Raw genomic sequence first — 15,354 nt, forward strand, 5'->3', positions numbered from 1 at the left:
AACTCTTTGAATCTATGTTCAAAGACATTTCAGATAAATGCTGAGTTTGATGTCCAGTATTTGGCCCCTGTGGACACAGATGACAGCTGATCTGCTCCTCTGTAGCGTAAACTTCTTCCTCTCTCAATGAATTCGAAAGAAATCTGTAGTGATTTCGTGCCGTGAGCTTGTTAAGGTTGTCAGGACTGTCATCGTGAACTCCTTTTCCTGGATCCTTCACTGATATGGATCTTATAAACAGCCTCCTTACCCAACAGCTTTCCAACTGAGAGACTACACAGCGAGGGAGTGGGTCTCAATTATCTCTCTTCTCTTTTAACATGCATTTTGTTTATTTTACTGGTGTTTATTCAGTCAATAAACAGCTGTCTCAACAAACTAATGTTATAGTCTAGCCACTGAAGTGACAACATACATCTGCAGAAACAGTTTAACTGTTATTTTTTGTGTGTGTAAGCTGTGATTGCATAGTCATCAACTAATGAGGAAAATTAGGTGAGCAAATTGAACATTAGCTGTAAAATTAGACACGTTCAGTGGCCCAAATCACAGAATGTGAAACCATTTAAATAAGGCTGTGATCGTAAGTTACAACGTAACTGCTGCAATGAAACGCTAATGTGCCTGTTTCACAGATGCAAACATTAACATTTAGGTACTTCGAGTGAGTTTAACTATTTTGAAAAGAATCAGAACTGCATCAAGAGAATGAGATGTTGGGGGAAGAAGGCGGGGGGAAACAGAAGGAGGAAGATGAGGACATGGAAGAGGAAGAGCTTTCATTGTGGCTGAGCCCATCGTGTAAGGGAATATGTTTGCTGTACAGCCAAAGGAAACATTGCTGAAAATGGAGAAAAAACATTTGCCCAGACAGAAAATGAATACAGGATGAAGCTTTTTTTTTTTTAACTGCTTATGTTGCAGTGAACAGATTCTTTTTCCAGTTTGTTTAAAACTAAATTTTCATTACAGATATTGTTTTACTTATTACAAGCAGTTTGAAGCACATTGTGATTTTAACTTCATTTATTAAAACCAGCTGGGATAAGCTCCTTTTGATAAGTCAGTCTGGATGACAAAAGCAATGGTCATCCTCTGCTGAGTGGGTGCAAACACAAAAAGCACACTTTGAACGCTGATCCAAACGTAAATATCTCCCTCTGCTGGTTGCAATTAGAACTACACGTACAAAACAGTTTTTTTTCCCATTGCAGTATCTGTTTTTAATATCAATTTAAAACTTTTATTTTTTTTAAATGGCCTACATTAGCTTAGGACGTTTCTATTACTACATGTTACTTCTAATACATTACACTTTAGAGAGAAAGAATTACTTTCCACTCGATTATATGAAGTCCGAATTTGGCAGGATATTTAAAAGTTTAGGATGTTTGATGTTTAGGATGTTTGCATGTCAAATATATCAATAACTTGCACATATTAGAGAAACCAACATTAGCTAAAAACAACTGATTAAGCCTGTTATTTTAAGGTTTGTACAAAAAATTATGATTGTCTAACAAACTCAATAATTTGTGTAATGTTCAGCAGTTAGTTGATAATATAATAGAACAAAAAATCCTTAATTAAAAATTAATTAAAAAAATTAATTAAAAATACTCTGTTCATATTTTGTTTTACTGTTTTAGAGCATAAAGAGAAAACAGAATCTGGATGCTAAAAAAGAAACCTGCACATGCGAAACACATTTGAATAGAACAGTCAACATCTGTTTTACTGTTGAATAACACATAACCATAAAATGTTGTTTATATTTTAATAACAGGCTGTAATATAATACCAGTCATGTAATACTCACAGGGTTAGTGACCTGACGCATATTTAACATGTATCAGTCATTTCATTTATTTACTTGCTGCCATTGATCTGTAGGGACTTTTCTAGCAGGTCTCCATTCTGGGAGGGAACCTGCCCTATGCTCTGCTCAGGTTACTTCATCATTTCTCATGAGGTCATGAATAAAGAGGATAATCCCCAGCCACCTACTAAGAAACTGTGTAAACTCTGAGTCAGACTTGTCCTAGCAGTGGGTCATTCCTGTGCTGTCACGGGTCAGTTTAATCAAGTTTCAGCCACAGGAATTGGCTACGGTTACAAGGTATTAAATAAATTAAGATGTCTACAAAAAAGAAAAAAGAAGTCAGAGAGCAGTGGAGGAAACCTAACAGGTTTTTCACCAGATGAGTAGATGAGTGAGTCAAAGGAGACTGAAGAAGAAGGACAAGGATGAAGCAGGATGTAATTCTGACTAATCAGGGTCTGATATGAGGAGCATCTAGAAAAAAAAGGAAAATCAGGTTAAGAAGACAAAAGAGTATCCAGCAACAATAATGAAGTTAATGACAGCAGAACCAAGGGTAGCACGAGAGGAGAAAAGTTTCCTGATGTGATTGAAACCACAAAGAAGAAGTCTTCAGTCAAAGATGGGATCAAAGGACAAAAAATCCAAGAAAGAGGAGGACCCTGAAGAAGAGGAAGGGAAAAAGAAAAAGAAAGACAAGAAGAAGAAAGGTTCAGTAAAGGGAGACAGTGATGAAGACACCAAGAAGACAAAAGGCAAGAAGAAGAAGATTGAAAATTATGTTGAAATCTATGAGAAAGAGCTTCGTACCTACGAGCCGGAAAAAGTGGAGAACTACGAGGATGAGTATCACAAAAAGAAAGGTAAACTTTTTTTCATCTCTTGTAAAATGCAGAATTCAAGATGAGGGAGCAGCAGGTGTAAAATATGTATATTCAGGAGAATCAAGGACAATATAATGTCAGTTCTGCTTCAGGAAAGTTATTCGACACCCAGAGGACAGGTGGATCTTTGCAGTTTCAGGAGTCTCACTGTCTCTAGCAGTGTCGCTGCCTTAGTTTAATGTTCATGAGGCGGATGGACATAGTGGCGTAGTGAACATAATGTCGTTAATCTTTACGTGGGGTGGTTTCACGTCCATCCCAGTCCACAACAACCCAAAGCAAAGTCACACTGAACTTAACAAAAAGAAACATCATCTTACAAAAACAAAGAAACACAATGAAATGCACCACAATATTGTAAACTTTAAATGTTAGCACTTTATTTGAGTGTTTAGACGGCTATTCACACTCACATTCAAGCAAAAGAAGTGAAAGAAAATGGATGGATGGATTTTAGGTTTATCTTTAAAGTATTTAATTATATAAATAAATCTTATTGTTTCAAGAAGTAAGAAATATAAAGATATATATTTGAGATTTGTTTCATTTTAGCAATTTAATTTAGATGTAGTGGAGTGGAATCAAAAGTCATTTGAAGAACAATTAAGCTTAAATCTTGTCATGTATTCGACTTGTGTGTTGTTTCATCATTAAATATTTTTTCATAATCTAAGTAAAACTCAGGTTAACCAGTTACATGTCATGATAGCAGCTCTTAGTTGTGCCTGTCCTCTGGGTGCTCCTGTTTCCTCCCACAGTTCAAAGACATGCTTGTTGGGTTAATTGGTGATCCTGAACTGGCTGAAGGTGTGGATGTGAGAACGTAGAGTAACCTGCTCGTTCCGTACCCCTTTTTGTCTAAGGATTAGCTCAAGCCCTCCCCAACAATTCTATTAGTAAACATAAGAAATGGAAATCTAGATTTAAAACACCTTCAACTTCATCAGATAAACACATCACTTGAATAGATCTTCATTATACCTGGTTCCAATGATAACCAACCAAAATGATGGACAATTTTGAGAGAAAAATAAGCAATAATCATAAGATTTGTATGTTTTATCTTGGATAGTGTGTCACAGTGGATAACTCCATGCCTCATATAGTCCAAAAAAAAGGACACATCTTAACAATTCATAGCAAACGGTCAGACATGTGGCCACTAGTATTATTCTTGGCTTACTTGCCCAGTATGATATTTCTTTTTGACCAGTTCAAAGCAATACTTATTGCTTCATAATCATCTAATTGGATACAGTGACTATCCTATATAAAATATTTAAGCTTCAAAGTATCTGTGAGAAACTTTTGAATTAGTGCATTAAATTTGGCAACCTATTGTCTTATCTGAAAACATAACTGGGAACATCTGTGTGGGTTTGAATAAATTAAGCTTACGATAAGTTTCAGAAGGCCAGAAGTACTAAAACACAAATGCACACTGTCACCTAGTATGTATGTATTTATGTTTACCACAATACCTTAATGCATCTTCACACTTTACTTGGTTTTATTGTTCTCTTCTTTTTGAACCCTGTAGTGTACGAGGTGGTTGCCATCACTGGTGATGAGAGAGGAGCAGGCACTGATGCCAATGTGTTTATTACTCTTTTTGGAGATTATGGCATCACACCCAAAGTCCACCTGGCTAGCAAGTAAGTCACCTTTAAAGATTAGTGGAGTTTAGATGTAAGCTTGTCTGCAAGCGTATAAACAGCAAAGAGTGATTACTCTAAGAGCCTCCAGTTCAAAATAAACCCTATGTCATTTCAGTATTTATTTTCTATATGAACTAAAACGATGTCTTTCCTCCTCTTTCACAGCACAGAAAAGAAGTATGTATTTATTGTTGTGTTAAAAAATTGCTGTGACAGCTTAGCCATCAGATTGTGCTGTGGTTATTGGTGGCACCATTTACTGCATGGTTTTTTCAAAGTTTGCATGACTTTGGTAATTATTCTCCTAGATTTACATTTTTACTTCTGATTAGTTTGTATTTATTTTTTAGTGAATAGTATGATGTGTCAAAAGAGGATGACGTTCAGGTGACTTCTGAATTTTAACCTTTTTTGGTATTTCAGGAGTTGCACAGCATTCGAAAGGGCCAAAACAGATGTGTTCAGAATTAGAACTCACAATGTTGGATCCTTGAAAAAGATACGGTTTGTTAGACATGAGATATTTTTTAACACCCTTAACCATTTTTTTTTGACCAGGAACATGTAATTTATCCACATGTTTCTGTTTCTCCAGGATTGAGCATGACAACACTGGCCTTAATCCCAGCTGGTTCTTGGACAGAGTCGTGGTAACGGATGTGATTCGACCTCATCTGAGGTTCTATTTTGCTTGTAATAACTGGCTCAGTAAGGTAGAGGGAGATGGCCTTTACATCAGAGACCTGCTGGGCAGCATAGACCCCATGGACATACCCAAATGTATGTATGCATAGATAAAACCCTCTAAGTATCTGGTTGGCATTAGCAGCTGACATGCTTTTAAGAAGTTTATATATCAGGTTTGTCTTTAAACTCTGCAAAAATTGTGACTTTTTTGTACTTTTTCTTAATTTTCCAGATAATAAATTTGTTGTGAGTGTTTTCACTGCAGATGTAAAAGGAAGTGGCACAGATGCAGATGTCTTTATTAACATCTTTGGGGAGTTTGGAGATACAGGTAACACGTGCAGCATATCTGGTCACTTAAGTTTGAAAGAAGCACTTTAATGAAACTATAATGAATAAATGAAACTATAATATGTTTGCTATAATTTATTTATTTATTCATTGATTCTATTTTAGGGGAGAGGCGACTTGACAACGACAAAAATAACTTTGAAAAGGGCACAGAGGACAAATTCACCATCGAGGCACCGAACTTGGGCAAAATTAGAAAGATCACCATTGGACATAATAACAAAGGCTCCTCAGCAGGATGGTTTGTGGAGAAGGTAAGAAACAGGCACATAAACAGACAGGACAGGTATTGTTTACAAGACTGTTCCCCTATGAGTCTGTAAAATAAAATGATGTTGACATGATTCTAATGGTCAAAAGATATGCCCCTTTGTCAGTTTGCATTGTTAATGAAAAATGACTTTCATTTGTTATATAATACATTAAGGATTTTACTGTACATTATCTTGAAACAAAAGAGTCTTGCTGTGCCGCTGCCCTGCTTCTGCAGTCGTACTTAAGACATGCGATCTCCTTGTTTCCTGTCGGCCGTCTCATCCGAGACCAGCGTCCCTGCACCTCCAACACATACAGTGAGAGATGAGTTCATTCAAACAGACACGCGAAACACGCATGTCTTCATTCTACCTGCTGTGTAAAGGGACACCATGCCCCATTAAGAGATTGCCTTACAGCAAACAGACAGACGAGTCGGTAGATTTGTTGGTTACTGCAGCACAGGCTGACACCAAAGATCAGTAGTGACAATGTTACTGAGTCATATTCTATTTGCATTTCAAATGCGTTTTGTGCAGCCACTAAATTACTTATTACACTGAGATAAATTCTGGACTAAAAGATTCTGAGCATTTATTTGAGGCTAGCTTTGTTTTTGTCATTGCTACTGAAACCTCTATAAGCAATATACAATAATTCAGTGTTAAATAAAAAAATGGACATTTTATTACAGTTTATCAGAAAATACAAAAATACATTCATAATCAAATCTAAGATAGCGAGCACATATAAAATAACTGCGGATGTTTTAAGACCGATACCGATATTTGGTGATTTATCTATTTTATCAAAAACATTTTAAGACACATGAAACACAAACATATTTCCATAACATTTGTTATGTGAAGTTAATTATGAGTCCTTACTAAAATAATATGACAGTGCAGTTAAAAGTCATCTTTTTTTTTATTGTTCCAAAAAGTTCAAGTTCAATTCTGGTCAGATTAGCTGGTTGTTGTGTTTGTGGTATTCTTCTTTGCTTCATAAATGTACATTTATCAGCTGTTATATTACCAATATATTGACAAATGACAAATATACGCTGATACATATGAGCATGCTTACTTAATAAAAGCTAATAATGATTTTTAGTCTACAACATAAAAGGGAGGAATAGCTAGTGAGAATACAGGTGAAGTAATACTAATTGTGCACCATGCCCCCAAGACTAACCAAGACTAATCCCCTAAAGCTTAGGGGAAGAAATACGTAAAGCTGATACAAATATCTATATATATATCATATAAAAACACATGTCTAAGGATTGCGGTGCAAGTTGCACACACAACAAAAACACTGGTGCCATAAAAAGAGCAGTCCAGTCCTCCTAGATTAAGTTCTTGCCTAGAGCATAAAGACAAAATGGATGCTAAAAAGGAAACCTGCGCATGCAAAACACATTTGAATAAAACAGTCAACATCACATTCAGCACTCTAGGAAAGGAACAGCCACTAAGTGGATACTGAATGACAATCTTGCATGTTTCACCTCAGCAGCAGACAAATGTGCTCAGTCAGCTTTCCAGCCTTTAATTAAGAAACTGTAATTTGAAACTCGGACTGCTCTGCCTCATTTCATCCTTCTACTGCAACTTTCTCTGTAAGACTGATCATAGCATTGCACTAATGTGACCTGTACCGAGCAAGCACATGAGAAGATGAAGCACCACTATCTCATTTTATTTAGGTTTTTTGATATTTGTAGTTTCTGGTGTGACCAGTTGTACTGAATATTGCAGTTTTTTTCTACAGGTGATAGTAGATGATCTTGGAAACAAACTAGTGTATGAATTCCCCATCAGCCGCTGGTTTGCCATCGATGAGGATGATGGGAAGATCCAGAGGGATGTTTTGGTTGGAGGGAGTCAGCCCACAGGTGAAATTTGGAAAATTGGTTTTTAAGCCTGAGAAAATTCAACTGGTTTACACGATGGCAGCTTCAAGGATAGTTGACAATTCGGAGCTGTCTTACAAAATAGTTTCCCTCAGTTTTAATTAATTATTAACTATTAATGAATAACTGCAGACTAACCCTGCCAGAAAGCTGTGTAAGCATTACTTCTTGGATCAGACTACTATTGTTTAGATCTGGGTTATCTGGTCCTGCTCATATCCTTGGGAGTACGGGTGCTGTGAACCATGGCGACCCACTGGCACTACCTGTGATAAGCTAACATGTAACTGTATCCATCAGGTATTGTGTACAATGTCCAGATTGTGACAGGAAACATCCGGGGTGCCGGGACCAACTCCAAAATCCACATTGTGATGCACGGCACGAAAGGCTTGAAGAACAGTGGGAAGGTAAAGAGGAAATACAAGACACAGGACAGAAAGCATTTTACTAATAAGTGTTGCAGGAATCATTATTTTCATTTCCAGGAGGAGAGATCGTTTTAAGGAACTGAGCATGATTTATTGAAATAAATAAAGTTTTTGGCAATTAGACACCAATGAAGCCAGATCTCAGAGCAGAGTCCAACTGTGGTAGGAAGTAGGACAGGACCTGTGGAGACTTGATAAGGATCTCTGTCGGGCCAGGATGAATTGAAGGTGGAGTCTGAAAAACAGAATGACATAAGAGCGCTGAGGTTTAAAGCACAGAACAGAGGCCGACTGACTCGCAGAAGGCGGGCAAGAATATAATTGGACCAGAGTGATGATGACAGAACTGAGTTTGACAGAATAGACTAGCAGCCCAAACACCCAAGAATCTAGGCAGATGAGTCAATGCAGATCTTCCTTATTAAACTTTTGCCTTAAACTTGATTCATTTGAAAACAGAGTTGTTAAAAGTGGCCTTAACTTCAGTGGGTCTCTGCAGGTGTTTTTCTTTAACTCAATGATTTTCTGGTCTAATGCAGGGCACTTTTTATTCTGATTTAGTCCCATTTTTTGCGACTACCTGAATCTAAAGTAGATATAAAAGAGGGATCATTTTGAAGACTTGAGTTGAGAGACTGGTCCAGTCAAGTGGCTCCAATTAGCTGAGGTGCTGCCTCACCGCTTTCACTCTTCTTTTGTCACTCAAACCATCCCCACCTAAGCACGAATTAATTACAGATGAATCCACTATGGTTGATTTTACTCTCTATAGCTGCCACAGCCATACAGAGAGCAAACCCCTTTTTCCTCCCAGGCAGCACATTTTATTTATTCTATAAATTCTTTGGCATTGTAGGATTTAAAGAACTTTTTTTGGTCACGTTTGCCAGTTTACCAAGGTTGCCTCTTAATGTTGAAAGTTCATCACTTTCATTTTTATGTATTTTTGTAATAAATGTACTTTTTGTGTAATCAGTGTGACCATTTTATGTATATTTATTTAAATCTTGGAAATATGGTATCTAACCAGATACCAACTCTGGATGACATTACCTTGGCCTCCAGGAACCTTGTGAGGAATCATGGAGTCATTTTTGACCAGGATTAGTCCGTCAATGCACATATTAAACAAATATATAGGAGTATTTCTTCCTTTCTTTGTGGACAAACCAGACTTAAACTTTTCCCTGTTGTGCTTAATCAAGGTCTTTTTGGAAGGAGGAAAGTTTGAACGGGACTTAACAGACATCTTTAATGTCGAGCTTGCTGCACTCCTCAGTCCCCTGAGCAGAGTCACCATTGGACACGACAACAGAGGGCTTAGTACTGGGTGGTACTGCGAGAAGGTACATTTCCACAAGCACCCTTAAATGCATTAAAATGTGTTCATTTTCAATTAAATAGTTTAACAGAACTTGCGTTCTTTGCAGGTTGTGGTTTACTGCCCATTCACCGGAATAGAGCAGACTTTCCCATGCAGTAAATGGCTGGATGAAAAGGAGGGAGATGGGCTGATAGAGCGAGAGCTCCACGAGATGGTCTCACTCAGGCAGAAGAGACAGAAAAGTGAGCTGAATGTCAGTAATTACGGCTAGTCAGCGGTGGCAGCTAATGCTGTCATTTCCACGTTTATTTCCTGAACCACTCAGTAAATGAACTAACACAAATTTGCATACTGATGCAGTAGGCAGCCTGTCTTTATTCTGCTTTGTGTGAAATTGCCAGTGAAATTAAGTCCAATATCTATTTTGAAGACATGTAACCGCTGATTGCATTTGTTATGTATTATCTTAGTTTTCTTCTGGTTGACAAACATAAACAGCAGAAGTTTATTATTTCGACATAAATTTGTAAAGTGGGCATTCCTTCACTGCCCGGCTTCATGCCCATTCACAATCACAAAAAATCACAGTTGGGAGCTGTCTGCTGCAATCACCTCAAAATGGTAGTTTCCGTCCTGAGAAGATTTTTAATGAGCAAAAATGCATTTTCTGCTGCTCCCCTGACATCTTTAAGCTCTTGTCAAAAAATCCTTCCAGAGACTTCGTGTTCCTACTGCCCTCAAATGTGTAAAGCATACTTTATTTCACTCTGCCAAAGCAATCAGGGAGAATGGATGAGCTCTTAGTCACAGTGACAAACAAATTATGATGATGAAAGTGGGACACCATTAGTTTCTGAGGTATGAAAAGCTATGGCAGTCCTAATTTAAGATGATGATTTGAGTTCACTTTTCCTCAGAGCATCCCTGGTCGCTGTGGATCTGGACGTCGGACCTGCCCAGCGCAGGAACCGATGCTGATATCTCATTCCAGGTGTACGGAGAAAAGGCCAAGTCAGACGAGATCAGGCTGGACAACAAAACAGACAATTTTGAACAAGGACAAGTTGACAGATTTATGGTAAGTATCCTACAATTCAGTGCTACGCACATTAGTATCAGCACATCAGATATTGAGGCTGCACACAGTAATAAACTACTTTTACCTTGACTTAAAATCACAGGTTGAACTTCCTGATTTGGGAAAACTGACCAAACTCCGTATCTGGCATGATAAGAGGAATCCTTTTGGAGGATGGCATCTAAGCAAGGTGAGAATTTCTCAAATCTAGTAATCGGATAAATTATCTCAGCTGTGACATTTCCATACCTATTTCTGCTAGTGATTTCATAAAAATCCTAAAATCTCAAACAGCCAGTTTTTAGACATTCTAGCCTAGCAAACACAAGAATGGTGCTAATATAAAGAAATCAGCATCCTCAGCTCCAACTGATACAATCAAAAATCAATATCATCTTTATTCATTCAGGCAACATTAATGAAAACATTAACGAAGGAGAAGTATACATTTCCTTGTGAGCGGTGGCTGGATAGTAATGAAGATGATAATGAGGTTGTGAGAGAGCTTCCCGCCACCGGAGAGCTTATTGCTGAGCCTCTGCCCTGTGTGTATATCCACATTCACCATGAACAATCCAAATCTTATTAGCTAAACAAGAAGAAGAATGTAAGTGACGATGAATTATGTTATTGTGCTCTGCAGTGATTAAATACAGAGTAACTGTCTGCACGGGGACGGTCGGTGGTAGCGGCACAGATGCATCTGTTTTTCTAAATCTAATTGGAGACCAAGGGGACACCGGAGATAGGGACCTGATCAACTGCAAAAACAACGTCAACAAGTTTGAGAAAGGAAGTGTATGTATATTTGGCACTGCACTGTTAAACATAGAGCTCACGAAGAAAGCTTCACTTCGTTTTGTTTTTTCATTTAAAAGTTACATGACTGATCTTCATCCAATCTTATTGTGTGTTTTTCTAGTTGGATGAGTTTCTAATTGAGGCGGTGGCCATTGGGCAGATCCGCAGGGTGAGAATTGGACATGATGGCAAAGGTGGAGGCTCTGCCTGGTTTCTTGACAAAGTGATTGTAAGAGAGGAAGGACAAGCTGAGGCAAATGCCGTGGAGTTCCCCTGTAACAGGTGCTCTCATCAGTCACAGTTGTTGCGGGGAAATAAAATCGACACTAACTAGTCACTTTGTTAGGAACACATCTTTAAAGACAGCCTGCCTCATTTCTTTATTTTGATGTGCACATAAACTAAAGATCCTGATCCTGAAGATTTTATTTGCTGCAGTGCTGGCACATGAATGAATGATTGGATGATTACATGTTCCTAAAAACATGTTTTGTATATACATAATAGTTGTTAAACTGTGTGTGTGTGTGTGTGTGATGGATGAGATAATAGTTTGTTTACTGAATGTGGCATGCAGATGGCTGGCCCGCAACGAGGATGATGGACAGATTGTCAGAGAATTAGTTCCGTTTGCAGAAGGACAGCGTCTTTACAGTAAGTTAAAGGAATCTGACATTTCAGTAACGTTTGAATTTTATTGTCATGCTTATATTTGTTCTCTGTGTGTGTCAGATACCAACTATCACATCGCTGTGAAGACAGGTGACATCCCCGGAGGTAGCTCTGACTCTGATGTGTTTGTGAAGCTCTATGGAGAGAAAGGTGACACCAGTAAGATGATGCTGGTGGTCTCTGCCAACGACCTGGGGAACTACTTTGAAACAGGCCGCGTTGACATCTTCACAGTGGAAACCTTTGACATTGGACAGGTTTTTGTCATTTGATGTTGATGCCAATGTAAAGTACTATGCATAAGTCTTCCCCTTCAATTCTTTATATTTTGTTTCCATGAAAATTGACTTTTTTTTGTAATTTTTTATGCACCAAAAGGTGATTCCCTTGTTTCAATTGTACAGACTGTGTTTTAAGCACATATTTTCATGTAGGTTTGCACATTTTTCAATAAATCTCTGCACCTATTTTCCAAATTTCCTTGCAAATTATAAAGATTATAAATAAGAGGTGGCTGGAGACTTTTACACACTACTGCAGTATTATGAAAAGCTTTACTAAAGACCTATTCTCACTTATGAAAGACACATAGCCTTTTGTGATTCATTCTATTTTATTATAGGATAATACTATCCGTATTCTAATAAAAAAAGATCTTAACTGTAGTCTAAATGCATTTGTACCCTTACTGCTAATTACTGTTGCTTAGTTACTGTTACAAACACATCATAGAAACAATGTTTGTAGTGTCTGTTTGTGGACAGTGGCTTAGCAACAATAATTGTCAGTATTATTATGATTTTTTATTCAATTTGCTCCAAATATGAGAGGATATTTGCTAAAGTAAAATGGAAAAAACACATAACACAGATTCTATTGTTTTGTTTTTTCCTGTGAACTTTCAGAATTTCTGCGTGAAACGTCTAAAATGTAATTGGTGTCATTTATTTATTCTTCCAGATCAACCGTCTGTTGATTGGCCACACTAACAAAGGCATGCGTGCGGGCTGGTTCTTGGACAGTGTTCAAATTTTGGTTCCAGTCCATGGAAAGAATTACATGTTCCCCAGCCACCGCTGGCTGGACGAAGATGAGGCCGATGGCAAAACAACGGTGGAGCTCTACCCAAGCGAGATCCTGGATGTAGAACAATGTAGGCAACACATTAAGCACAGGAAGAAAAACACTAATAAACAGTATTTAAATGAGTGAGTAAGTCAAAAGTCAAATAGGGAGTCACCTTCACCTACCAAGGTTAATAATGGAGTCTTTTCTTTCAACCAGTCCCAGCAAATAGCTGCCCCTCCCTGAGGCTGGTTCTACTGGAAGTTTCTTCCTGTTCAAAGGGAGTTTTTCCTTCCCACCATCACCAAGTGCAAGCTCATAGGGGGTTGTCTCTTTGTTGGGTTATTTTAAAATTATTATTATTATTAACCTTTATTTAACCAGGAAAAGTCCCATTGAGATTAAAAACCTCTTTTGCAAGGGAGTCCTGGCCAAGAGGCGACAACACGTTGAAATTACAAAGTTACATACATATTATAAATAACAATTACATTTTAAAAACATTTTTCTCTGGCTCTCTCAATCTGGACTTAAAAGCATTTAATGAAATAAGATCTGCTATCTTCCAGTCTTTTTGCATCATGTTCCATGTGAAAGGGGCAGCATAAGTAAAAGCCCTCTTTCCCAGTTCAGTTCTGGCAAATGGAACATTGAGCAATAAAAGATCGCTTGAACGCAGGCTGTAAGAAACAGTACTTCTCCGTGTGAGCAGATCGCAAATGTAGGTGGGCATTTGTCCAAGCAGGGCCTTATAAATAAAGATGCACCAGTGAGCAAACCTCCTGCACCAGTGAGCAAACCCTACAGTCTAAAATATTTTTTAGACTGTAGGGTTTGGGGCCTGCAATATAAAGTACCTTGAGATAAAAGTTATTGTGAATTTCCACTATTTAAAAACAATTACACTGAACTGAATTATTATGTAAGGCGTTTTAAATATATGAGTTAAGTATATGTGTATGTGTTAACACCATTGCTGCATGAAAAATACTTCTGTTCACTTTCACATTCATCGATCTACATTTTCTAGTAATAAACTATGAGATAACAGTCGTGACCGGAGATGTGGTGTTTGCTGGCACAAATGCTGTAGTCGTCATCCAAATCTACGGGGACAAGGGGAAGACGGAGGTTATCACACTGGAAAGCAGATCCAACAACTTTGAACGGAATACCACCGAAATATTTAAGGTTTCAAATCTGGATTTTATGATTTCCAAAACTCCAACTCTATTGCAACAATTTAACATGAATGCAGAATTAAGTGTCCAAATGTTGAATCAAAACTTTTCAATTGTTTGACAGATAGAGGCCAAAGATGTCGGAAAGATCTTTAAGATACGCATCGGTCACAATGGCGCCGGCATTGGATCTGGCTGGTTCCTGGAGACAGTGGACGTGAAACATCTCATCATGGCCTTGGTGCCCAAGGAGAAGAAAAAGGAGGACAAGAAAAAGAAGAAGAAAAAGAAGAAAGAGGAAGATGAGGATGAGGAGGGTGGCGAGGAGATGCAAGAAGTGGTGCTGACATATCATTTTCCCTGTTCACGCTGGTTGGCTGGGGGAGAGGAGGACGGCGAGCTGGTGGTGGAGCTGCTGCCTGAAGATGCAGAAGAGATGGAAGGTACTAAATGAACAAGCTAAATGAAAGTTTTAACTGTTTTATTTAACACAGTTCATGATGATGATGATATATGTGATAGTAATAATCATCATAATAGTAATTCCCGGTAGTTCAGTGGCCATGGATTTGCAACATAGTACAAAACAAAACCCTTTTCTCCGTGCATACTCCACAATAAAAATGCACCAAAATCACTCTTTCAAATATACCACCTGCAACAAAATGGAGCTGCTATTCATGCACGGATAGAGTCAGGCAAACACAGCTTTGTTCGCTGGTCCATGAACCCTCTCTTTAAATTATATCAAAAATGCAACAGCATAAAATGCATTTTTAGAAATTGCATATGTTCTTTAAACACTTCTCTGAGTTTGGAGCATATTAAAGTTTCAATGCGTGAGATTTTCATTATAATTTTTTTTATATTATTAATGACTTTTTGCAGTCTCACTGACTGTGTGCAATCCTTAGTTACCTCCCTATGTGGAAATCTAGTCATGGAGGTAATCTACCATCTGCACTGAATTCAAATGCCTTTTCACATGAATAATGCATTCAGAGCAAAGGAAGCATACCAGTGCTGGATGAAATTCATGATTACATTGCACGTAATAATATTATTAAGTCAACCAAAACTAAAAGATTTAACATCATGTCTTTAAAGTTAGAGAGAAGAAAAGGTCTGTTTTATTCAAAGAGCACCTCTTCTTCCCATATGCATCCCTTCTCCTCACATAGTTAATTAATTTAAGACATAGGCTTAAAGCAGATGTATTTTCTATCAGTT

General features: G+C 37.8%; 1 protein-coding gene across 1 annotated transcript in view; it reads left to right on the plus strand.

Moving 5' to 3' along the window:
• Window positions 1-713: 713 nt before the first annotated feature.
• The window catches only part of loxhd1b (lipoxygenase homology PLAT domains 1b), a 32,784-nt gene continuing 18,143 nt past the window's right edge, over window positions 714-15,354 (plus strand). Inside the window, 23 exon segments of the mRNA XM_085368546.1 lie at window positions 714-801; window positions 2,358-2,445; window positions 2,447-2,685; window positions 4,247-4,361; window positions 4,530-4,541; window positions 4,788-4,868; window positions 4,960-5,144; window positions 5,284-5,382; window positions 5,508-5,656; window positions 7,431-7,554; window positions 7,873-7,982; window positions 9,209-9,349; window positions 9,434-9,569; window positions 10,245-10,405; window positions 10,509-10,595; window positions 10,815-10,950; window positions 11,049-11,203; window positions 11,328-11,488; window positions 11,784-11,860; window positions 11,939-12,135; window positions 12,839-13,031; window positions 13,974-14,134; window positions 14,249-14,567. Coding sequence (XP_085224672.1) covers window positions 714-801; window positions 2,358-2,445; window positions 2,447-2,685; window positions 4,247-4,361; window positions 4,530-4,541; window positions 4,788-4,868; window positions 4,960-5,144; window positions 5,284-5,382; window positions 5,508-5,656; window positions 7,431-7,554; window positions 7,873-7,982; window positions 9,209-9,349; window positions 9,434-9,569; window positions 10,245-10,405; window positions 10,509-10,595; window positions 10,815-10,950; window positions 11,049-11,203; window positions 11,328-11,488; window positions 11,784-11,860; window positions 11,939-12,135; window positions 12,839-13,031; window positions 13,974-14,134; window positions 14,249-14,567 — 3,214 coding nt within the window.

This window comes from Diplotaxodon limnothrissa, linkage group LG12 (genome assembly GCF_057381915.1).
Source record: "Diplotaxodon limnothrissa isolate DT_005_m linkage group LG12, D_limnothrissa_male_GT1.1, whole genome shotgun sequence".
Taxonomy (NCBI): domain Eukaryota; kingdom Metazoa; phylum Chordata; class Actinopteri; order Cichliformes; family Cichlidae; genus Diplotaxodon; species Diplotaxodon limnothrissa.